The sequence below is a fragment of the Clytia hemisphaerica genome, unplaced genomic scaffold, assembly GCF_902728285.1.
Source record: "Clytia hemisphaerica strain Z4C2 unplaced genomic scaffold, Clytia hemisphaerica genome assembly, whole genome shotgun sequence".
NCBI classification, from domain to species: domain Eukaryota; kingdom Metazoa; phylum Cnidaria; class Hydrozoa; order Leptothecata; family Clytiidae; genus Clytia; species Clytia hemisphaerica.
Window position 1 is genome coordinate 23,491 of NW_027103761.1, and position 24,650 is coordinate 48,140.

The 24,650-nt window shown below is 35.8% G+C and overlaps 1 protein-coding gene across 1 annotated transcript in view; it reads left to right on the forward strand.

Moving 5' to 3' along the window:
- The window catches only part of LOC136805607 (uncharacterized), a 46,514-nt gene that overhangs the window by 15,247 nt on the left and 6,617 nt on the right, over positions 1–24,650 (forward strand). The window contains exons 4-8 of the mRNA XM_067062172.1: positions 12,398–14,020; positions 14,370–14,429; positions 19,289–19,369; positions 19,487–20,315; positions 23,562–23,600. Coding sequence (XP_066918273.1) covers positions 12,398–14,020; positions 14,370–14,429; positions 19,289–19,369; positions 19,487–20,315; positions 23,562–23,600 — 2,632 coding nt within the window. The remainder of the gene's footprint in view (positions 1–12,397; positions 14,021–14,369; positions 14,430–19,288; positions 19,370–19,486; positions 20,316–23,561; positions 23,601–24,650) is intronic.

The following is a 24,650-nucleotide window of genomic DNA, read 5'->3' on the forward strand; positions in this document are numbered from 1 at the left end:
AGACGTTTCGGGCGAAGTGATGAGATCTTGAGATGAGTTTTGATGAATTTTCGAATGATAACCAAGATACGTACAATAGAAGAAAATTTCCTGGCGTTTGGATCAACGAGATAATTTGAAAGCTTGTATCGTTTAGCGACCTCATCTGCTATGATGATTGAAGATGAAAAGAATGACTTCGCTTCTGGCTTGCATTCTTTATAAGCCAATTGACGTTCTTGAGCACTGAGTTGAATCTTGTCCTTTGATAGGGATGGAAACAGTGTAGAAGGTAACTTCATCCAACTGTATCCATTGATCCAGTCTGATTCTTTATTGATGGTGTCGACAGATGAGCATCTGCGAGTTCCGATGTCGGCAATCATGTCTTCTGATTTGACATAGAACCATTGAGATCGGTCAGTGAAGCGTAGAATTTGGATGACTCTGTTTCTTGTCCACTTCATCAGATCAAGGTTTGGGTTGCAGATCCAGTATAGAGCGATTTGAGAGTCGGTGAATTTGATTGACGATTTATGACGGTCTCCAAATGCTGACTTGACTGTTTGGCCAGTATGACTGTTGAGAAGGGCTGCCAGGAGCTCTCCTCTTGGTTGGGTTGTTTCCTCTAAGACTTGCGATCTTGCGAAGATGAGTTGGCATGAGTATGTTTCATCTTTGAGTTTGAATCGGACATAAATTGCTGAACATGCCAAATATTCACTGGCGTCGCCAAAGTCAAGAGTTTCGATGTTGAGATTAACGGCCTCTTCTGGTACAATAGCGCGTTTATATTTGATGGTCTTTATCTCTTTCATCATTTCGAAGTGTGATACCCACATGTTGCGGAGGTTGTCCGGTAAGGTATCATCCCATTCAAATTTGTGCTTGACGATTTGATGCATATCCATCTTCATTGTTGCAATGAAAGGTGTGACGATGCCTGAGATGTCGTATAATTCTCCAAGTTTGGATGAGCATTGTCGGCGTGTTAGATTGGTTGGGATGTCAGAGATTGAAGTTGGTTTTCGACCACGATACTTTTTCGCGAAATTCAGATCCTGAACATCAATTGATAGGGTGTCTTCTTTTGGGTACCACTTGAGTCCAGCAACTGATACAGAATGACTGTCCTTGGAAAGCTTTTTGATTGGATCTTGGCAAGAGAATGTGAAACCTTTGAGTGTGAAGCCACCATTGTTTACAACAGTTTCGAGTCGATCTGCAGTGTTGATGACCTTGGGAAGAGTCTGATCACCTGATAAGCAATCATCCACATAAACGTCCTCTGATACGATTCTGTAGATGTCAGGGTGATCATTTTGGAATTGCTTGGCTGTCTCTCGTAAGCATCGTTCTGCCTGGTTGCCTGATGATTTGACACCGTAGATTAAAGTTTTGATAACTTTTTGTTCTGGTGGTTTGGTAGAATCAAGTGTTTCGTTCCAGAGATATCGTTGCAGAACCCAGTGTGATTTGTCTAGCTTGACCGAGTTGTACATCTTTTGCACATCTGTGTGGAATCCGAATCTGTATCCCCTCCACCGAAGGAAGATGTTGAGAAGCTTGTTCATATTGTTTCTCCCCTTAGCGATGATGTCATTTAGGGAAAAACCGCTCTTGGTTGGCATCGAAGCATCAAAAACAACGCGACAAGGTGTTGATACAGAGTTTTCTTTCCAGACTGCTCTCCATGGGATGAAGTTCTGGATATTAGATTGATGAAGAAGGTCTTGGTCTGCTTGAGAAAGGTTTTTTACATAATCAACATACCCTAATGATTGAAGTTTCTCTTCAGATTTGATGATGTCAGCTTTGTCATCAGGGTTTTTCTCCAGACGTTTGAGCTGTTGATTGAAGACTTGAAGAGCGATGCCACGATTTGGTTGAAGACGATCAGTGCTGGCAATGAGAGGAAGGGTGCTGTTGAACTTCTCTCCTTGATGTTGACTGTGACAGAGTTGTTGATAATCTCTTGCTCTGCCTCCTCTTTGATGCTACATATGTCGTTGGGTGATTCTTTGCAGGTTGAACAGTCTCTGCATTTGGTACATCGATAAGTGATTGAGCTTCCGGCTTCCTCAACAGAGTTGAAGAGGTGCATTGGATTTGTTGTATCGTCTTGGACATCTCCAAAATGATTGTTGTAGCCTAGAAGACGGACATCTGGATTGACGTGGTATCCAAAGGAGTAGAGTCTGAGTTGATTGGTGACAAAATTGGTTGATTGATTTTGGTGAATGAAATTGAATACCTGATGTGGTCCCCAATCAAACCAAAGGAGCCATCGTTACTTTCGAAGGATGACTCATAGATGGTGAGACCTGATAGCATTTGAAAGATGGGCTTTGGAAAATGACGTAGATATTTGATACCAATGATGAAGTCGACATCACCACCGACCTTCTCTGGAACCGTTGGAAGTGTTGATGCATTGCCTCCATTCGTAATGAAAGCTGTCTTGATGTCGTTGAAAACTTCCCCATTGAGTGGATACATAGGGAACGTATTTGTGACTCGATCGAGACAAGGTCCAGTCATCAGTGCATTACCCCCAATTCGTAGAGGTAAGTTGACTTCATAGATACCATGATTGGTTGGACTTGAGATGCCAGCAATTCCTTTCATATGGATTGTACCATCGTAGACTTGTTTTGCTCTTGATGGACCAAGACGTTGCACGGATTGATAACGACTGATAAAATCACTACAACCGTTATCGTAGAAAATGGTGAAGTTGGAATTTTCAATCCTGATTGGTTGAAGGATGAAAATTGCGTCATGTTGATCGTCAGTTGGTGAAGGTTTGATGAGTTGAGATTTGAAGATCGAATGGAAGATGCTGATGTTCTTTGAATACGTAGGAAGTGGTTGTTTCAGGATGCATCTTGCTTTGTAGTGTTCAAGCACGTCTTTGTTGTGTTGATCATTTTTGTGCTCGTCGCACACGAGAACATGCTTCGTTCTTGGGAATCTGTTGTGTGACGAGTTTTTGCAAGCGAACTGATGTTGACACTTCCCATCTCGATGTTTTCCTTGGTTGACGTTTGCGCCAGGGTAGAGACATTGGAAGCAAAAACCATTTGTAAGAAGAAATTGAAAACGATCAGCAGGTGACATGTCCACAAACTTCTTGCATGCAAAGTATTGGACAAGTTTGGTCCCATTTGGACCATTGGTTTGCACGTGATCAGTAGCACCACACACAAAACATTCAGTGATTGATTGACCATTTGCTTGACCACCTGATTGACCACCAGATTGTCCATTTGATTGATAACCAGGGTGACCATTTGATTGTTGACCTGATTGGCCAGTTGATTGACCACCAGATTGTCCATTTGATTGTTGACCAGATTGGCCATTGGATTGACCACCAGTGTTTGAGTGATTCCCAAAGGATGATGGTTGTTTCTTGGAAGGTTGTTTTGGAGCTTGGTTGGACGCAATCTGTATGGCAGCCTTTTGCTGATGCACCGCCATTTCAGTTTCAAGGAAATCAATCATTTGCTTCCATTTTCTCTTCCCAGTTTCTGGAGATTGGCACGAAAGTTGCAGCCATCTCATCATTCTGCTATCTCCTAGATTGCTGACGATTTGAGAAAATGCGTTACTATAAAAAAGTTCATTTTCGATATTGTGTTTGCAGCAAGTTGCATGAGATCTCTCATTGTATTAGTTATTTTACTCAGAGAGTCTATGATTTTAATTGAATCTTTCAGTAACTTTGGATTCTTTGTCAATTCCATGAGTTCGTGGAGTTTGTGTTGTAAAAGTACCTCCTTATCACCGAAGATTTGTTTCAGGCGATCCCATATGTCTTTGATGTTGTCAAGACTTTTAACAATAGCCAAGGCTTGTTTATCGAGGTAATTGTTCTTGAGAAACTCTGGCTGAAGCGACTTGGGTACAGAATCGGAGTGAAGTTTATCAAACTCATCAATAAAAGTATAAATGTCAATTTTTGAATCATACCCGGTGAATTGTGGCAGTTTGATGTTAAGTCGGCTCTTCTTGAACGATTCAAGCTTGTCGAATTCTCTAAGTTTGACTTCATCATTAATCTTTACGTGGTATGCTGCTCTCGATTTGATGAGTGCTTCATACTTTGTCTTCAAACTGTTGTATTTCTCCATATCTGGACGAAGGCCGAGTAGTTCACGAAGTTTTGATGGTATTTCCTTCAGCTCTTTGGATTGCTCCTCAATGTGTGATTTACGCTGCTTGAGTTCTTCATTACTGAGGAGGGTTGCAATACAAGTGCAGCTTGCGTTGAGGTAAGTGATTGTGCGATCAATTTCGTCAATTAAAAGACACGCTTGGTTGGTTGAGATCTGAGTGGCAGCATTGACCTCTGCCGAATGATGAGCCTCAGTGAGAATGTTCAATTGTTGCAAATACACTACCACTTGATGTGTGATGTCTGTGTAGAACGGTTGATAATTTGTTTGGTATTCCTTGGGATCCATCAATGCAGCAATGGTTTTGTGGATGGACCGATATTGAAGGCGTAGCTCTTTGATTTTTTCGGTGCTTGAGTTGATCAGCCGTAATGAGTTCTTTACAATATCTGTTGAGTTTTCTTGATAGCATCGGTGATCTCATCTCGAAAAGTAGACTCTTCAATGAGAAGCTTCTTTAATTCAGTCTCCACCATGATGCCATCAGCTCTGGGTTTGATCGCTTCTTCTTCCATTGGCGGATGATAAGCTTCTTCGGCTAGCGGATGGGTAACTTCCGGAGATGTTGGCTTTATGACTTTCTTGCCGGTAGTACCATAGATATCGTATCTGATATTGGCTTTTGATCTTCTGGGTCGATCTGACATGAAACGTTGATCGGTTGACAAACAACTTCAACGCTGTTTGAATGTAGGGATTCACGGAGTGGGGATGAATAAATTGGAAGCGGTCACAAGTGTTTGTAACATGTGTGATGATAATGTTCAAACTGAAAATTGAAATTGAAAAAATACTAAATATTGATCACAAGGAAAAAGCTTAAGTCTAAAGTAAAACTAAAGTATAAGCCTGTTTGAATGTATAAATTTGAATATTGATTGATGAAATTGATTGAATAGTATTAGTTGAAAATAAAGTAAGCTAGTCCTAGCCTAATCTTAATGCCTCATGATGCAAAGCATCAAGAAAGAAAAAAAACAAAATGCCGACAAACAAATGGCCGACAAAACAAAATGGCTGAAAAAACTTACCAGCTTGCCTGAAGTGTGAGGCTGGAATAATCCAGGCAGTGGTGTGATAAAAGTTAGTAAACTAAACTCATATTGATGAGAGAAAAGTTTATAAGTTATGACTAAGTCTTGTTTGAAGTTGGACTTTTGAAATTTGATGTTCACTCCATGAAATCTCTTGTTTAACTGATGTGAAAATGAAAGTCCTTGCTTAAATAGCAAATTCTAGAAAATGTGTAATTTACAGAATGATAAATTCTAGGTCATAGGTCAAAGTTGATAAATGATAAAAATGTATAAATTACTGACCAAAACCAAAAATTGGAAAAATGCATATTTTGAATAAATTAACATAAATAAACAAATTAGAATCCAAAATGGTGAACACTGAGAACAGAAAAACACTGAAAATGCAGAAAGCATGAGAAAAACTGAAAAACTGAGAAAAATGAGAAACACAGAGAAAACCTGAACAAAATGTGAGGGAATGCCAAAAATGATGAGAAAAACCTGAACTGAAAAGGCTTAGCCGTTACATAGCCTCCTTTTCAAACATTTTCCACCCAGGACATTTTTATTCCAACCCCCCCCCCCGCTTATTAAATTTTAAGATTTTTTCCAACCCCCCTGCTTATTCCAACCTCCCCGGCTATTAGGTACCCGAGAGTACTTTGAGATGACGTCATTATTTACATAATCTAAGTGTCATTTGTTGTCGATATTTTTGTTGTTTAAGGTATGTATTCACCTTTCTTGACACATTCTCTTTAATTGATCATATCTTTAGAACAACAAATTTTTATATATCAAAAGTATATATTTTCTGAAAGCCAATAATATTCTCTTTCTAATGGTAAAAGTTTCAGCTGAATTTAAAAAACTGGGCAGGATATAATTAAAATCTTAAGAATTTTAACCTTGCCTACTTCAAAGAAGTTAAAGTCACCCATAGCTTTTGAATTTTGAAAAAATAATTTCGATACTATGTTCCCAATAGATTGAACTAAAAAAATGTCTTGGGATTTTTTTTGGAATTGACTTTAACTCTTTAAATCCTAAATTCTGTAAAAATATCGATAAAAAAGTAAATTTAAATGTGATTTTTTCAGTTATCTTTAACTTGAGGAAAAACAACTCGGTTAGAAATAAAATCCTAAGACACTTTTTAAGTTTGATCTTTTGGGAATCTCATAAAAAAAGAATGAAGTCGATATCTAAATGCTATGGGTGACTTTAACTTCGTTAAAAGTAGTATGGTGTGGTAAAATTTCGTTTTTTTCTACATCAATTTGAAATTTTTAACGAGATGATTGCTGTTTATTTGAGTAATCAGTGAAATGTGTCAAAAATATTACTATTCAATAGAGGTGAGAATAAACATCAGCTGAATTCTCTCTTTTGTCTTTGTTGTTTCCGAAAGAGACAATTATTTGAGTAAACAATCCATCATAAGACGAACTTTGTTTTGAAATTTAAATGGTTATAACTCTGGATCAAAAAAAGATTTTAAGATCGCGATTTTACCAAAATGAAATCCAGTAACTTTTCTTCCACTTTGACTGAAAAAATTTTTTTTGACAAAAAATCGGAAAAAAGGTGTACACATACCTTAAGTCATATAAATAACATATTTTGATATTATATTTTCATTATATAACATATAATATTTTCAGGAACTTATGTTATGAGTTGTATGTTACGAGTGCGTTACAGTTTTCCGGTCTGTAATTTGTGTGACCCGTGACCTGTGACCTGTGTTTTACACTAACCGTTTGAAAAAAGAAAATAGAAAGCGAAATTACCAAAAAGAAAGCAACAAAAAATATTATGATAAAAATTCAACAAGAATTAAAAAGAGTAAAAAATAATATATAAAAAATAAGTTAACAACTGTTAAAGAAAGTAACAAAAAATATAAAAAAATAATTCAACAAGTATGTATTAAAGAAAGTAACAAAGAATATTAAAATAAAAACTCAACCAGTACACTTTTTTTTAAAAGAACAATTTTATAAGAACAATGAGGCTCAAAAATGCCAAAAAATAAGAACAATATAAGAACAGTGGAGAGGCTGAAGTTAGAGAGTTATAGCAAAAGAATCACTGGTTTCTAAAATCCTCTAAATAGTAAAGTAAATAGCCAAAACTTGTTTTTGGTCAGCCTAAGCTGAGCATTCAAATCCGTAAAATTCGGTTCTTCCATCACCATCATCATAAGACGGCAAAAAAAAAATCCGATTTTCCGATCTCACTTTGATTTCTAAACTTTCTTCCGATCGGGTTAACTTTCTGGGTACTTTTAGCGTGCGTTGTTTGTGGAGTTGATGTTGTGGAGAAGATGGCGGCTCAAGCGATAAGTCAGATGTGATAAGTCTGTTGTACCAAAGTATTTCCAGTGTAAATCTGTTGCAAGCTTCAACTTCTGTCATTTATTTTTTTAACTCGGCAAATCAAACACATGATTTTCATCAAGGGGATTCTTTTTCTACATCTTTTGAAGGTTTAAAGCCGTTTGCTCAAGTTTTTGTTTATGTTGAATTTTCTGATACTTTTTATTGCTGCTTTTGAAAAACATATTTTTCTTGTTTGCCTCTAGGCGGATTGATGGTGTTATAATGTTATTGGAATTTAATAAAGTTTACAAAAGTACAGCTACTGTCTAAATTTGATAAAGACTGGATGCAATCGTGCTTTTTTGGACTTGGACGTGTTTGATACGTTGTTTGATAAGGCGAATCGCAAAAAATTGTTTGGTTCCCGTCATTTCTACTTTAAAAAGTGGGAGTCGTTCGGTCGGTCGAAATTATTTTTCTGTTAAAAAGCAGCTACATCTTGTTGAAAGGGAATCCGTGTGGACTGATCCGAGTTTTAAAATTGAGAAACCGTGGATAAACTGGTTTTCGGTTTACTTTCCATTAGCATGCGGCTCTCTACTTCGATTTGAAAACTTGTAAACACAGAGCGTGCAGAGGTCGACAGTGGAAATCCAGCAAAGCAGCGGAAAAGCTTTCCGACTCTCCAACTCTACCTGTTGACCGTAAATCAGGGTCGGTCAGATGACGGGAACCAAATGATGACATCACATCTCCTATTATTGGACTTGCAAAATTATGACAAATGGTCTTTGGAATATGATCATTTATATTAACATTAATATATACAGTTCTTGTTGAAATTGATCAAACTATTTTTCACGCAGTTCCGGACGCAGATTGTGATTGTGTTTTTCTAACCTTTTCTAACCTTGGCGCACGTTTTGACTGAATGGAATGGAATGAATGGCGATAACAGTTTATACATATCTCTTATCAGACTAGCAGAAAGCGGGCTGCAGAAAGTTATGAAAAATGGTTTCTAGAATTTAATGAATTATACCGTCAAGTTACACTCTTGTCACAACTTGCACAGCCATAACAAACAGATCAATCTGGTCTTCATTTAACATTGTTTTAAAGTTAAAAAAACTCCCAGTTGAAATTAATTGCTACACCGCTGCCCTGTTGAATTTATTTACTCTCGGGTACCTAATAGCCGTCCCCCCCGCTAATTAATTTTTGGAAAATTTTCCACCCAGGACATTCTTATTCCAACCCCCCCGCTTATTAATTTTTGGGAAAATGTTTTTGAAAGTTCCCTTTTTTGTCTTAATTCTGCTGTATTAGCCTCCTTTTCAAACATTTTCCACCCAGGACATTTTTATTCCCCCCCCCCCCCGCTTATAATTTTGAGATTTTTTCCAACCCCCCTGCTTATTCCAACCCCCCCTCTCAGGCTTGTTTTAAATAATTTTAAATCAAGTTATCAAATGTTTCACATTTTGTACATTATTCAACACTTTTATTCTTTTTCAGTACATCTCTTACATCTGTTAACCCACTTATTAAAGCTATCTAGCTAAGCTCTATTGGCTGACCTTCCAGCCTGGGCTGGTTTATTTACCTTAAAATAAGAACAAAATAAGAACAATTCAAGGCTCAAAGTGCCAAAAAAATAAGAACAGCCGAGCCTCAGCAAAAATTTACTGGTTCTTATAAAAAAAAGTGTATTAAAGAAAATAGGAAAACAAACAAGAATAAAAACGATAAAAAGAATTCCAACAGAAACAAAAGAATAACAATTTTTCAGAAAAGTATCAATGAAGGACCATTTTTTTATTTGTGTTTGTTGTCATAGATGTCTTTTTAAAAGATCTGTTTTAATTTTTAAGGAAGAAAAATATATAAAAGATGGGTTTGATATAGACTTTGATCTTGTCATTAGCTATGACAATATGTATTACATATGTAAAACGTGTGATAAAAGACTTTTGAAACAGGAAGTTCCTTGTCAAAGTGTGAAAAATAAACTTGAATTGTATAACTTGCCAAGCCATTTACAAGACATTAAATTTTATAGTGTGACTCCCACCTTTCTTTTACTAAGGCTAAGTATCCCTTTTTATATATGTCAATAACGACCTTCATTATTAAGGAAATATTTAGTCGCAATTTTGCAATTCTTGTTACAAGATTGAATAATTTTAAAGGTTTTTAAGTAGAAATTGACAGGAAATTTTTCGTAAAAATACTTGAAAAAAAAACAAATAAAAATAAAATAACCAACTCAAATAACCAAATAACTAAGAAGACAAACTGTAACGAGAGCTAAGTATATGAAGACAAAAAGTAGAACTTAAGAAAGTCCTTAAGACGATCCTATCCAAGCAAGAATTGATTGGTATAAAACTGAGTAATTGCCATAAGTCACTGTATTTACTTCGGGTATTTTTAAAAGTCCAGACTTAGAACGGATAACTTCATGACGATTATTAGTATCATTTAATTGCTTATACTCGAGACTTTTCAATAAAGGAGTAGGAAGTTTGTTTTTTAAGTGCCTGAAAAGAAAAAAAATATTTAGATATTTGATAAAATTGAAATAGCGAAGAATCTTTAATTCTAAAAGTAAAGGAGATGAATGTGCACGAAAGTCAGAGAAAGTCATAATCCGAAGAGCTCGTTTTTGAAGAATGCGGACCATGTGAACATAGATTGTCTGCCGTTGACCCCATATTTGAGCTGCGTAAGAAAGATGACATTGAAAAATAGAATAATATAATGATGTTAATGTTTTCTTGTTGACATAATGCCTAAGTTTACTGTGAGCTCATTTAGCTCTCTTTAATTTATTACAAACAAAGTTTATATGATGTTTCCAGTTCAAATGTTCATCCAAATACTTGACAACTTTGCTTGGTATGAGTTTGCGTCCAATGACTTTGATTTTCAAGTCATCATAGTTGATTCTTTCGAATCGGACGAAAGATCATAAGTTCAGTCTTGCCAACGTTTAACGAGATCTTGTTCGCCTTCAGCCAGTTCATGAAAAGCTTAAGGTCGATATTTGCTCGTTTAGCTATAGGTTTTAAAGATTCATCTCTCAGAAAGAGCATAGTATCATCAGCAAACAGATTGACAAGAGAATATCGAAGAGCAGTATGAAGATCGTTCACATAAAGAAGGAAAAGAAGGGGGCCAAGAACAGAACCCTGAGGGACACCATGTTGCATGCGTTTAGATGTAGATCTTTTACCCGAAACTGAAACAAACTGTGATCTGTCAGTTAGAAAAGAACGAAACCAGTCAAGAGATTTTCCCAAAATGCCATAGAAATCTAGTTTAGCGAGTAAGATGGAATGGTCGACAGTGTCAAAAGCTTTTTGCAGATTAATAAGATGAAACAACCGAAATCACCTTCATCCAAGGCACTTAAAATTTGGTTAACACAGTAAAGAAGGGCTGTCACAGTAGAATGTCCAGATCGAAAACTGAATTGTAAAGAATAGATGGAATTTGTCTCAAGAAAATTTATCAGTCGTTTGTGCATAAGTTTTTGAAAAATTTTGTCGATGTTTGAAAGAAGTGAAATGGGTCTGTAATTTTCAGCATCAAAAGGAAATTCTTTGTTTTTGAAGACCGGAATGACTTTCGCTTCTTTGAGTTGACTTGGAAAAACACCGGTAAAAAAAGAAAGATTGATGATGTCAGTGAAGATCGAAGACAGACTATCTAGGTTAGAAGATATAATATGATAAGGGATGCTATTGGGACCAGAAGTTCTCACTCAAGGACATTGAAACTTGAGAGAGTTCGAGTTTGGAGACTGGCGAGATGAGAAAGTTGTTAGGATTTCGACGTTCATTTGATAGCCATTCAACAAAGTGATGACGTGTGAAAGGGAACTTGAACATTTGAAATGAACTATATATAAATGAGAAAATTGTACCGTGCAACATCTAATGCTGCTTACTTCGTCTGAGGGGAAGCAATTAGCATCTTTTGATTTTGACAGTATCTCTATTGATGATAATAAATAGTTATTGGACAAAGTCGAATCCAATATGCAAAAATATTGGGTGTGAAATGTTTTTTCTCGTAGATCAATGGATGAAACTGGGTCCAAATAAATGGTTTATTATCCGTTCAGCTTTAAGATATTACTCGTTTTCAAACATAATTCCAACTTATAACCTCATTAATCAGGTTTCTCAGTAGTTTTTTTTTTCGAAAGTAATATTCTTATTTTGTGACGTAGCGTCAAAAAGAAAATGCTCAATCACCATCAAATTTGTTGCGTGACGTTAATTTTAGAATAAACAGCCTCCGCGGAAGCTACTATGTAATAGCGAATTTATGTATTCTCACTTTTGAGGACGGTAAAGTAACTGTAGCCTATACTAGACGTCACGGCTTTTTTTCTACGCTGTAACGTCTATTCAACTTTGCGACTTTTTCGAATGTTTTGAACCCAGGTTTTCGGGCTCCAAACATTCGATTTTTGACGTCACTTTAAATGTTTGAAGCTCCTGCTGTATCAAAAAAATCGAATTTGAGTCAAAACACTTGAACGACTTCTATTTTTCGAAAATCGTCAAAGTGGAACTCACTAAGAAAGGGGATGAAAAAACCCGGTTTTTGGTGAGGTACTCGCTAAAGTGACTGGAGCGATTTGGAAAAACCCGCACTTCTGACCCGCAAAATCGAGGACGGTAAAAGTGCTGATTTACCGTCGTCCTCAGTCGGTCATGATCTAGTTAAATTAGAACCTTACCGTCTCCATCACTGAAAAACACACATACATAAACTCGGTAATCAAGAATACTGGACAGTAAAAATTAAATAATCAAGCACTACAAACCGGAAAAGAATACCCTAGACTTCATTTTATCAATTTTGCTTTATTTTTCAGATGATGTGTGCTCTCACATTAGATGCAAAGGAAAAGAACACAAAACACTTGTCTTTGCCCACAACGATGGCACAGTGAACAATATTCACCAATTTAAGATATCGAATGGTGTAGAAACTACTCATGAATGTCAACCAATTACAACAGGACCTTCAATCGTAAAGTTTGTCGAAGATTTTTATGAAAGGGCAAAGAAATATTATACGGACCATAAATCAGTGAGAGCATTTCCACCAACTTATTATTTGAAACCAACGAGCACATCAATTTTCGTTGACAAACTGAACAAATCTCTTGAAAAACATGGGGATCAATACTCGATACTATCAGAGTACAATCCAAAAACGCATCTTAAACTTTTAGGACTTGATAAAATAAACTTTGAAAGCATTCTTCATAACTTACAAGAGAGTTTTTACAAAAATTGCGTTGTGATGGTGCATGCTAAAAAAAGGTGTGTTTGCGTTTTCGTTGTAATTGATGATATATCGAAACTGACAGAAAATCTTAAAGCTCTCAATAACATTTTAAAATCAATCTATTTCGCAAGTTTTGAATTGTTTTGCACAGAATATCTGAGTATTACAGGAACACTTGTTTTCCCTGATAAAGCAATGAAGGATCTAGGACATTTGATGCACTTGAACATTCCAGAAAAAAGTGAAACATTGTTTATCACCAAAGAAGAGTTCCAGGAAGATGATTTCGAACAGTGGATCGATAATCTTTTCAAAACTATAAGATCTAATTTCAATAGAATCGGTTCGAAAGACTTTCAATCAAATATTGATTTATTTCACACGTTGTGTGGCACGTTAATGACTGTGATGGCGCAAACAACTCAATTTCTTCCACGCGTATGTGAGAATGATACAGACCAAGTTAAGACTATTCTTTTAAATGGAGAACAAATTGAGTGTATAACACACCCTGCAAAGCATAAGTTAATTAAAGCTTGTTTTGGCAGTGGAAAAACAGTGCTTTTAATCGAAATGATCCGAGCCATATTGAAAGAGAAAGACCCTAAAAACTTTATTATATTTCTCTCTTATGATCCGTTCAGTGCGCTGGACGGAAAAATAAGAGAGACCTTAAAGTTAATATCCAAGGAAGAAAAGGTTCCCGATGAGCATTGCCTCAACTTGAAGGCGATGTCGCTTACTGATGCCCTTGCTGATGCTGAGTTTCCAGTTTCTGACGTTTTCAACCTTTCATCGACCCGCCCGAAAAGAAATATTGGAGATATGTTGTTACATATTAAGAATAAACACCCTGAGAAAAAGGTTCACTTTTTCGTTGACGAGATACCTTGTGAAATGTTCGACTCTGAATACTCCAAAGAGCTTTCTCGACGTCTGAATGCAGACTTTAAGGACAATACAGTGGTTTTTAGCTTACAGAGCGTTGAAAAGAAAAGAGAGATAGTCCAAGTATATCGAACAGAGAAATCATTAGACATAGACATTTTCAGCACCGGTATGAAAATATTAAAGTTAACGAAAACTATGAGGATGTCAAGAACTCTTCATGATTTGAAGGAGATCCTTGAGAAAGAGATTGAAAGCACGTCGTATTCGATTCCATTGGAGATGAAGAAGAAAGAAGAAGAAGACAATGACAAAGGTGATAATATGAAATGGGCTTTTCCAGAAAAAAGACCTCCTCAACAGGGGGTGCACGATTTTTTTTTTGTGGAGAAGCCCAATTGATTTCCTTGCAAATTATCGTATTAAATGCTTACATGCTTTATTGACGATGCTGAAAACCGGGAGGTGTGCCTCGGCAAGTGGATGGTGTGAGTTGTGTATGTGCTGCCTTAAGATGCCTTATACCTTATTTGGAATCTTGAAGCCCAGGTTTTGATGAACAAGAAACTATAAGTGGAGCAAATTTGTTTTTTTTTCTACATATGTGTGAGTTGTATGAAATTTGCTTAACATCATTTAACATGTTTTTTTCCATACAATTTTAGAAAACTCTACTAATGAAGAGAAGGTAGACTACGTGAAATCAGTTGGAGAGGATGGTCCAGGTGAGAAATCATAGGCTTATTTTCAGGGGTGCTCATATAAAGACATTCGAAAATCATACTTCAAACTGTAACTCTTCTAAAGAGGTTTTCACGGTTTTAGCCTCTACTAAGGAGAGTTTCAGAAAATATAAAATCGTTCTGTAAATTACACAATACTACTATGCATTATGCAATATGCATTATGTTTTATGCATTTTGTACCTGCCGGTTTTTAAACGCAAAGCGAAGATGGAAAATTTCGAAAATGCAGGAAAAGCAATTTTTAGCGGCTGACGTCTTTAAGAATTTTTGAACAAAAATTTTACTCAGGAAACGTTTCTTGTTGGATGTGGTGTACATGTTTTATTTTTTATAAGCATAACGCTTATAAGCATATGAAGGCTCAGATTTGCAGATTTCCTAAGCAAAACATAAGCATATACGCTAGCCTGAAATATTTTTCAAGTAGTCAATCTCTTTTTATTTAAAAAGGTTTGCAATTTGGTCAAGTAAAAAATGACATTGGGCTCTTCCAGAAAAAATCCGTTCATGGGGGGTGGAGGATGAATTGTCCAGGGGTATTGAAAAAATACCAAAAAATTGCAATGTCCAGGGGGTAAATTCCAATGTCCAGGGGTAATTTTTTGCGTCCACGGGGTTGATTTGATGTTTGTCCAGGGGTATAACACGTGTCCAGGGGGTTAAAAATCAAAATGCCCTGGGGTAATTCATGAAAAAAATAATATATCCTCCACCCCCCATGAACGGATTTTTTCTGGAAGAGCCCATTCCACGGCTAGCCACATTCCACTGCTCAAAAATTTAAATGCTTTTTTAATCGAATATTAACAAAATTTTAATAATTTTACTAAAAAATTTGGTTGGGTGAATCAAAAGCATAATAATTCTTAAGCATATAATAAGCATATTCTATGTCAAGATGCTTTGAAAGCTTAAGCATACTCGAGCCTGTCCAAGGGGCACACACTTGCTTATAAAAAAAAAACATGTATCCTGTCAAAATTTTGTGATTAAAACTTTACTTCTTAAAAAGATATCAGACTTAGGAAGAATTTTTCACCTATTTTCTACACAAAAATGCAAAATTTCGCTGTTTTTGTCGATTCGGCAATAGCAAATTTTCAAAAATTATATGACTTTTCTTTGGAAAAGTATCAGGTTCTATCAGTAGAAAGACATTTTAAGGGTATATATTATATATTATATTAAATTTTCACATTCAGATTTTTGAGACCTTGAAATGCTGATTCAGGGGCCCCGAAAATGCTGGTTAGCTTCAAGAAGCTATTTTTTCATAGGCTGCATTCAAAAATAACTTTGTTTTGATTTCCTAGTAGCTATTGGATAGAACTCTCCTACACCCAATCTTAAGAGGTTTTCTGTGATATTTATAATGATATTTAGGGAAGCTGGAGTCAGTTAAACACGATTTCTGGTAATCTGGATGATTAAAAAGAATTAACTTTCTTCACAATTTCTATGAGGTTAAAGTTGTTGAGAATTTTTTCTTGAAAAAGTTATTCATAGAAGCTGTCTCATGACAATTAATCCGCAATTAATATGACACAGAGAGAAACATTGATAAACATTGTAAATTTAGTTAAACACACACAAGAACTTTCTTTCTATAGAAGTGGTACGACTCGATTTGTACATAGATTTATTACCACATGAGATTTGAAAATGGCCATTAATTACCCTATTAAAATTCACTATTCTCATGAGAAAATTGATATGAAAAGAATAGAACTTAGCTGAGATCCTAATAAAATGCCCTGCCCTAAGTGCTTTCTTTTTGTTCAATCTTGCCGTACTTTTTCAAAGTCGCTGTCCTAGACAGCTGTAAAAAGATTCGAAGTTTATTTTCTTTGATCTAGCTTCCGCATGAAGCTAATTTCAGCCCATTTCACATCCGTTGAAATTGATTAGCAATTGTTCGAAAAGATCTCTGAGGAAACCCAGAATAAAGATCTTTCTATAAAATTTACGTTTTCGAGTTAGAAAAGTAATATACGGAGAAGATATTTTCGTCTTTTTTCTACACTGTACTACGTTCTGTATAATACAACTATGAAAATCAAAATGGCGAAAAGCATTTTCAGTGGATCATGGATTTTATTCATCGTCCAAAATTCAAATTTACAGCTTTCTACCCTTTATTTTCTGCTAGAAAATGGTATATTTGTTTTGTTGAAAGTATATCTTTCAAATTCTCCTTATTATAGCCTCTAAAATCGACATTTTTCAAATATTATGCATTATGCATTATACAATATGCATTATGTTTTATGCATTTTGGACCTGCCGGTTTAAAAATTCTTCAACGTAAAACGATAAATTTCATACCAGTTAGCCGGTACATTCATCGGATAACGAAAATATGTAAACATGTTTTCTGTATACAGTGGAACCTCTAATTAGCAGACACCATCGGGGAAAGGGGTTAGTGTCCGCTAATTAGAAATGTCCGCCTTTTAGAAACTTTTGATCTCGGAGCTCCAATTTTGAAACTAGGCCATCCCAGGGTGTCGAAAATACAAAATTGGGGTCTAAAGTACTTATCTGCAGACACTAGGCCATAGAAGAACAGGAGAAAGGTTATTAAAACGCAACAATTTAGTTTTTAACAAATAAAAGAAAATCAGTGATTTATGATTTCTTTGGCCCACCTAAATTCGTTGAAGGGGTCAAGGTAAAACTGGAAATTTGTAGAAATAATTTGAATAATAAGACTAATAAGTGCTGGAAATAAAAATATCTAAAAAAAGTTTTTTCGATTTTGGACGTCTGTGACCCATTTGATATTCAATGTCCGCTAATTGGAGAGCTAAAATAGGGGTTTTGGCCATTTCGTGCGAAAAAATTTGTCCGCTAATCAGAGGGTCCGCTAATTGAATGTCCGCCTTTTAGAAACTTTTTTATGAGGATTTGACTAGGAAACTGCCGGGGAAAATGAAATTGTCCGCTAATCAGAGGTGTCCGCCTTTTAGAGTGTCCGTTAATTAGAGATTTTACTGTACTTCACTGAAATCCATAATGTGAATTTAACAAAACCTACTTTTTAGGGGCCACAACAAATACAAGTAAGCCCCACAAACCTGCATTTTAACAACCATGAACATGCTTTGAGAATACAAGTAAGCAAGTTAAAGCTTACAATCCTCCAAATCACGCTTTGAAACAATGGTAAAAACTATACCCTTAGTAAGTTTTGGAAAAATCGTCAAAAATTCAAACCTACTTTTTAAGGGCCATTGAAAAAGGTAATCTAACCTTGAGCGATTGGAAAATATTGTTACAATCATAAGCTTTTGTAAAAAAAAATTTGGGAAAGAAAAAGAGATACTGAAGTTTTTAACACTAAAAAGTTCGGTGAAATATTTTTAATAATATCTTTAAAAAGATTCTAGATTCAACCTACATTTTAGGGGCCATGCACTGTAAAATCGGATAACATTTGCTATTTGATTTTAAGATTTACTTCACGTCCTAATTTAGGTCGCCGTCCTAGATGCTAAAAGTCCCTATTATAGACACTGGATTTACAACTGACTGATTTGATTCAAATTCACCTAGTTAATTATTACTAATTACACCTTGTTATGACGTTTTGAATGGCGAGAAAGATGCAAAAACACATGTATATTCCCTAATATTTAATATTTACTACAGTATTTCATTGCATAACTAGGACTTTGACAACCTACACAATTCGACCTGTGTGATTTTTTATCTATATCATCTTATCCGACGAACCTATCTTTCAGCGTCTTCTATATTAGGTTGCCCATTGATTTACTATTTTAATACTATGTAGCCGACGTAGCCGACCAACCCACTGAGCTTCCATTACTGACTTAGCTGTCCAATTCGTATCAGTTTGAATCGTAGAATTTTAAATACATTTATATTCTGTTACACCTTAAGTGGATTAATTTTGGCGGGGATTAATTTTGGCGAATTTGACGAATTATGCCAAAATTCGCCAAATTAAATCCTCGCCAAAATTTCCAAATTCGGCAATTCGCCAAATTAAATCCCCGTCAAATTTAACAAAAAGAGAATTATGTGAAAAATCACAACTTTTTACTCTATTCTTGAGTAATTTTCACCCATTTCAGTGTGACAAAATTTCCAATTTGCCAAATTAAATCCCGCCAAAAATCGTATTTTGGCCAATCGCCAAATTAAATCCACGCCAAAATTTATCCACTTAAGGTATACATTACATATACATAAAATATTTCAATTTCTTGTAAGAAGAACCAATATACTTTTGGAGATCAAGAAATCAATGATGAAAAAAAAAATGTATAAGAAACTGAATATTGACACCAGAAATGTTTAAACTTCAACCTCAAAAATTTTACTGTGCAACCACGTGCCACCAAAAGATTTTCATACCACATTGGAGCTATGAGACTCACGTCTGATATATGTTAATTTCAGCCCTTTGGAAAGATATTCCCAATTGAAGATTTCGTGTCATTGTTTTATCTTACTCGTTGGATTATGTTTTTCTCACACCAGATTTCATGAATGTATTCGCTTAGTATTCTAGCATTTATTTTCAAACTTTTGGCCAGCAAGAGTACGAATAGAAAAAGTTACAGAACATTTTATAAATAAGAGTATTAATCTTTTTTCAAAATCGGAGTCCTTACCTAAATCTTATTGAGCCGCCATGACAGTTGTCCTTTGCGGACAAATCCTGTATATCGAAAGACAATACTTCGCTTCTGTCGTTTCATTCAATGTTTATTCAGAGTCTCTATAATAAATCCATGCTATAACTTAATAAAGAAAAATTGTCAGTCTCACTTAAGCAATGCTGTTTTTACTGATTTATTACTTTGTAGTTTCAGGAGCAAATCTAACCTCAGCCAAAGAGTCTGTTGAAGAGAAGCGTTCTGGCTCAGCGTTTGGCAAAGATAGTGAAGGTATGTTTTTTTATAGGAGCAAGTTGACCCTTCTTTAATTAATTAAGATAAATCTTCTGTTCTTTTTCTTGTTCTTGTTGTCATACAGGTTTAAAAATTCTCACCATTTCATTTTAGACGAACAGAAATCGTTAACCTTAACCTACCTACATGATCCAGAGAAAATTTTAAAGTCAACGGGCGATGATGGGTACGAAGTAGTGAAAGCACTCAATACGTCAGTGAAATTCGTTGATGCGAATTGTGGTCATGATTTTCCGAGTGAAATTTTACCAAGACTTTTTTACTTCGATGAAAATTTCACTTTTAATTCAGTCGATGCAATTACTACGCTTTCCATTGTCTTACGCCAATGTTTAGAGTCACGCAACGAAGAAGGCGTTGCTTTGATATGCAACAACATTCAAGAGGTCAGAATGACTGAAGCTGCTTTACTGAAGATCAAGACCAGGAAGCCAGTTGTATTCGCACCATATTTAGACATCGACGTTCCTCTTCAAAAGTTGAAAGTTGATCTTGTCAAAAACTTGGAAAATACCGATAATGTTTTGATCTCAGACTATCGAACTCTTCGTGGTTTAGAAGTTTCGCATTCAATAATTATAGTTGATGAAGAAGATATTATTGGGCCAAATCTTTTAGTGGAGATGATAACTCGCACCATTACTGACTTGGATATACTGGTACTCCCTAAAACGAATAAACAATCTCCACCAACAACAATACAAAACGCATTTCAAAAATTTGACAAGCAAAAACTAATCCACAAGATCATAGTAAAAGTAACAAAAGTTAACGAAGCTACGACATCTGTTGAACTGCAAGGAAATAGTGGTGAAATCGATCAGCATCTTGAACCTTTAGCACTTACTGATGAAGATCGCAAGCGATTTAATGAAATTAAAAAACTCACCAAAGATAATGAGCAACTACAGGAGAGCATCCGGTTAGTAAAAGCCTTTAGCTACTGTTTTATTAAGGGCAGGTCTAAAACGTCTATAATACCTACTACTTAATACTTACTACCTAATACTTAATACTGACTACCTAATCCGTTTGGATACTTTACAGACGAGAACTTCAAGGCCCTCTCCTTCGCCTGTTCGAAATCTCTATTCTAAGAAAATTGGTTTCCTGGAATTTGAGTGTGTTATCTAAAAGAATATTTAAATAATAAGTAAATATTTCCTTCGCCTCATATAAGTACAAAGCAAAAGGTCATTATCTTAGTTTTTCTTCCTTTTACTGCTCTCTCGTATGACTTTGATTTGATTATAAGAACACATGTGCAAATATTTAAAACAGTTATTCTTATACACCCCTGTCTCCTTTATAAAGATCCAAATGGCTAAAACGTTATTTAAACGCGTTCTTTGGCGAGGCCAATTTAATTTGTTGTTCTACAGGCAGATCAGGGTTGGTAAGGTACCGAAAATATTTTCCATTTTTCGATGAAGATAAAAATAAAATTTTGGTGCATGGAATGCTTAATTTTCTAAATTTTTCAATTTCTTGAATTAGTTTTCAGCTTTATTCAAATTTAATTCTTACAAATAAGGCGAGACCAATTTAAATTGTTGTTCTACGGGCAGATCATTAGAAAAATATGGGTCGGTCGGATGGTAAAATAAAATTAAATTTTTCATTTATCAGGGTTGGTAAGGTACTGAAAATATTTTCCAAAAGAATATCTGGATCAAAAATTCACTTTTTGGTCAGCCCGAGTGACCCTTCAAATTTAAATCAATCTGAATCAATTGACTATTCTTTTCAAGTGATTACTAGACAGCTAACCGTGCCCGGGGGGGGGGGCACTTAGGCAAAATTGGGTACGGGGACGTGCCGCTTGTCGGGGTTCCTTTTTTAGGCTCTGAAGATATTTGACAGGTTGGTTCCCAAATTTACTAATTTTCAAGATGTGTATCTGACAGGGTCGATTTCTGACAATTTTCAGGGTGGAAAACAGAAAATCTTTCAAATTTTCGTCTACTTTTATTTTCAGGGCGAAAATTCAATTTTTTGGTTCTGACAGGGTCCCAATTTTGCCAAAAATTCATATCATATCTGACAGGGTCCACTTTTCAAACTCCAGCGGCACGTCCCCGTCGGCCGTCAAGGTCAATGCCCCCCCCTCCCCCCCAAGAACCGTTCACACTCAACTATAAACGAGGGGCGGCCTTGACTGAAGAAAAAATCAATAAATCAACATAAAAATGCCAAAAATGAACAAAAATGACGAAAGCCTCAGTGAACATAATTATAAAGCGGCCGCCTAGGAGAATAAAGAACAGGTTTAAGACATTCTAACGAAAAGATTTATGTGAAATTCCAAGGATGAAATAATCGTAGGAGAAAAATATTTCACTTACTCATTCATATTAGTTTTATTTATAAGCATCAGTTGAGATGATAAAGCCCTACAAATTAATCTCAAGAAGTAATATGACACTTTACTTGATATGATGCAGATAAATACAAAAGGATACAATTAAATGACCTATATTTAATCTCAAAGGCGAGACCAATTTAATTTGTTGTTCTAGGGGCCCGACCGACCCTATTTTTGCTAAAATGAAAATAATAATAATATTGAATTTCCACTACAATATATTTTATATATTTTACAATCTAGAAGCCTAATTCGATGTTATAAAGCCAAAGAAGTTGAAAAGCTCATTATGGTTGAACTTCAGACAAAAAAAAGTTAAACGCAAAGTTGAATTTGTCCAAAGCAGACAGAGATGTGATCACATGGCCAACCCTTGGCCTACCTTATGGCCCACCTTACAACTCTAAAAAAGATTTGATTCTTATCATTCTGAAAATCTGCAAACCAATTCTGAGGTTGGACTTTGGTTTTTCTGGCATTTAGAAAAACAATGAGACTGAAATAAACAAAAAAAATAAAATAGTTTTGAGTCTGCATTTTATACACCTGACATAGATTAAGTGGAGAGGGTCTGGTAAAGTCCTGTACGGGTGTCGACAACCCCCGTAGCGCCGTTTCTTCAACTTTTCAGAACTTCGGAATCTCCACCCAAAAAAACTATAAAATATCAAAACCTGGCGAAAAACTTTAAAGATGACCCGAACCCGACTCGAACTCGGGATCCCTAGTGCAAGAGCATAATGCGCTACCATTAGGCTGACTTTTGATAATATAGTTTAAAATTTTAAGGATCTTATCCCTTGGTCAGACAAGACCTACGTTAAGAATATTTCACCCTCAATTTTGGCACTTTCTTAAGAATACTTGACCCTCATCCAAAGTACACTATTCTTATAAAAAAGCGTTTGATTCTTAGAGCATTTAGAAGATTTGACCAATTGTTTGTCGTAAAACGGCTGATGCATGATGCAATAACGCCAACGCGCTTTATGATGAAATCATAATGAAATTATAGCGCATCCCATCCCGACGCACACATCATTATATGGTTGTCCAATAATAGAATCGGGGAAAAAAATCTTTGAAGGTGGGCCAAAGGGTAGGCCAAGGGTAGGCCATATGGCCCGGGCCAGAGAGGTGGGCCAGGTTTTGTTCAAACCCAAAATGTGTGTAGTCTGTAAACTTTATAGAAAAAGCGCGGGAAAATGAAGAGAAAAAAAAGAGAAAAAATTTCATGTCTTCAAAACGCTATAAGACAAAACCTTGAAATTTTTTTAACACCACATTTTCGGGTGCATGTCACTAGTCCGACACTTTCTAGTCCGACAGCCCCTCCCGCCAAAAGAAGGGTCGTAAAAACAGCTAAATCCAATTTCTTGACTTTTGAAAGCCTAATCCTAATAAGCTTTCCAAAATTTAAGAAAGGTCCGGTTTAGGGGCCCAACCTTAAAGTCGGAACTTTGGATATTTATAAGCACGTGGTTGCTTATAAAAGATGTGCCTCCTCTTCGGCGAGTCATATTTTGTTTTAGATGTGTTTTTAGAAAGTGTCGGACTACTGACGACTTCTCAAATTTTCAGAGTTGGTCATATTTGGCAGGCTGATTATTTTAAAGGTATTTTCGAGCAATTTTGAGGTATATACAGTAAGTATTAAGTATTAGGTAGTAAGTATTAGGTAGTAGGTATTAGGCGTTTTATACCTGCCCGTTTTATTAATATCATTTACTTTGAACGAAATTTCTGAACACCCTGTTAAGTGTTAAGCATTCACGTTTAAAAACCACTATTTCCTTTTTATAGAAAACTCATGACGAACGTAAACCAATTTCAAATCATGACGTAAGTTTATTTTCGAAGGAAGTGAAGACAAGAGAATGTACCGCAATATTGATGCTAAAACAGGAGAGTTTAAACCCTGACAATGAACACCCGTTTTCTGCATCCGATCTTGTTGGTTTTTATGGCGACGATGGCTTCATCAACGGGTTTGGTCTCCTGGAGAAAATTAGCATATATTTTCTGTGCACGTTTTTAATTGGTTAAGAAATCTTGGGAAACTAAATATTCTCAACTTCAGTTGAGCTACAATCTGACAATGTCTGTCTGTGTGTGTGTGTGTGTGTCTGTCTGTCTGTCACAAAAACTTTAGGGCAGCCTGTAGACTTCAAAAATGCTTGGATTTGGCTGAAATTTTGCACACTTGTTCCTTGGGTGAATATCTGGGGGTGTTTTTTTCTTTTTTTGAAAATTTTGATTTTTGGGTCCTGGGGACGAGTTTTTCGCCAAAACGAGGCTAAAACTTTAGGGCAGCCTGGAGACTTCAAAAATGCTTGGATTTGGCTGAAATTTTGCACACTTGTTCCTTGGGTGAATATCTGGGGGTGTTTCTTTCTTTTTTTGAAAATTTTGATTTTTGGGGCCTAGGGACGAGTTTTTCGCCAAAACGAGGCTAAAACTTTAGGGCAGCCTGGAGACTTCAAAAATGCTTGAGTTTGGCTGAAATTTTGCACACTTGTTCCTTGGGTGAATATCTGGGGGTGCTTTTTGCATTTTTCAAAAATTTTGATTTTTGGGGTCTGGGAACGTGTTTTTTGCCAAAACGAGGCTAAAGCTTTGAAGCAGTCTACAGGCCTCCAAAATGATCGGATTTGGTTGAAATTTGGCACACTTGTTCATTGGGTGAATATCTGGGGGTCTACAATTGGGCCTATGAATGATTTGAAGCCACTGAAGTTGAGCCCAGTGCGTTGTGCACGTTCGACTATTTTGAACTTTTTTATGAATTTTTGGAATTATCTGTCAAAAGACAAAAGAGATTAAAAGACGAACATTTTTTAAACATAAAAAAATTTAGATGTTTAATTTCAAATGGGCATGAGAAGGCATGAG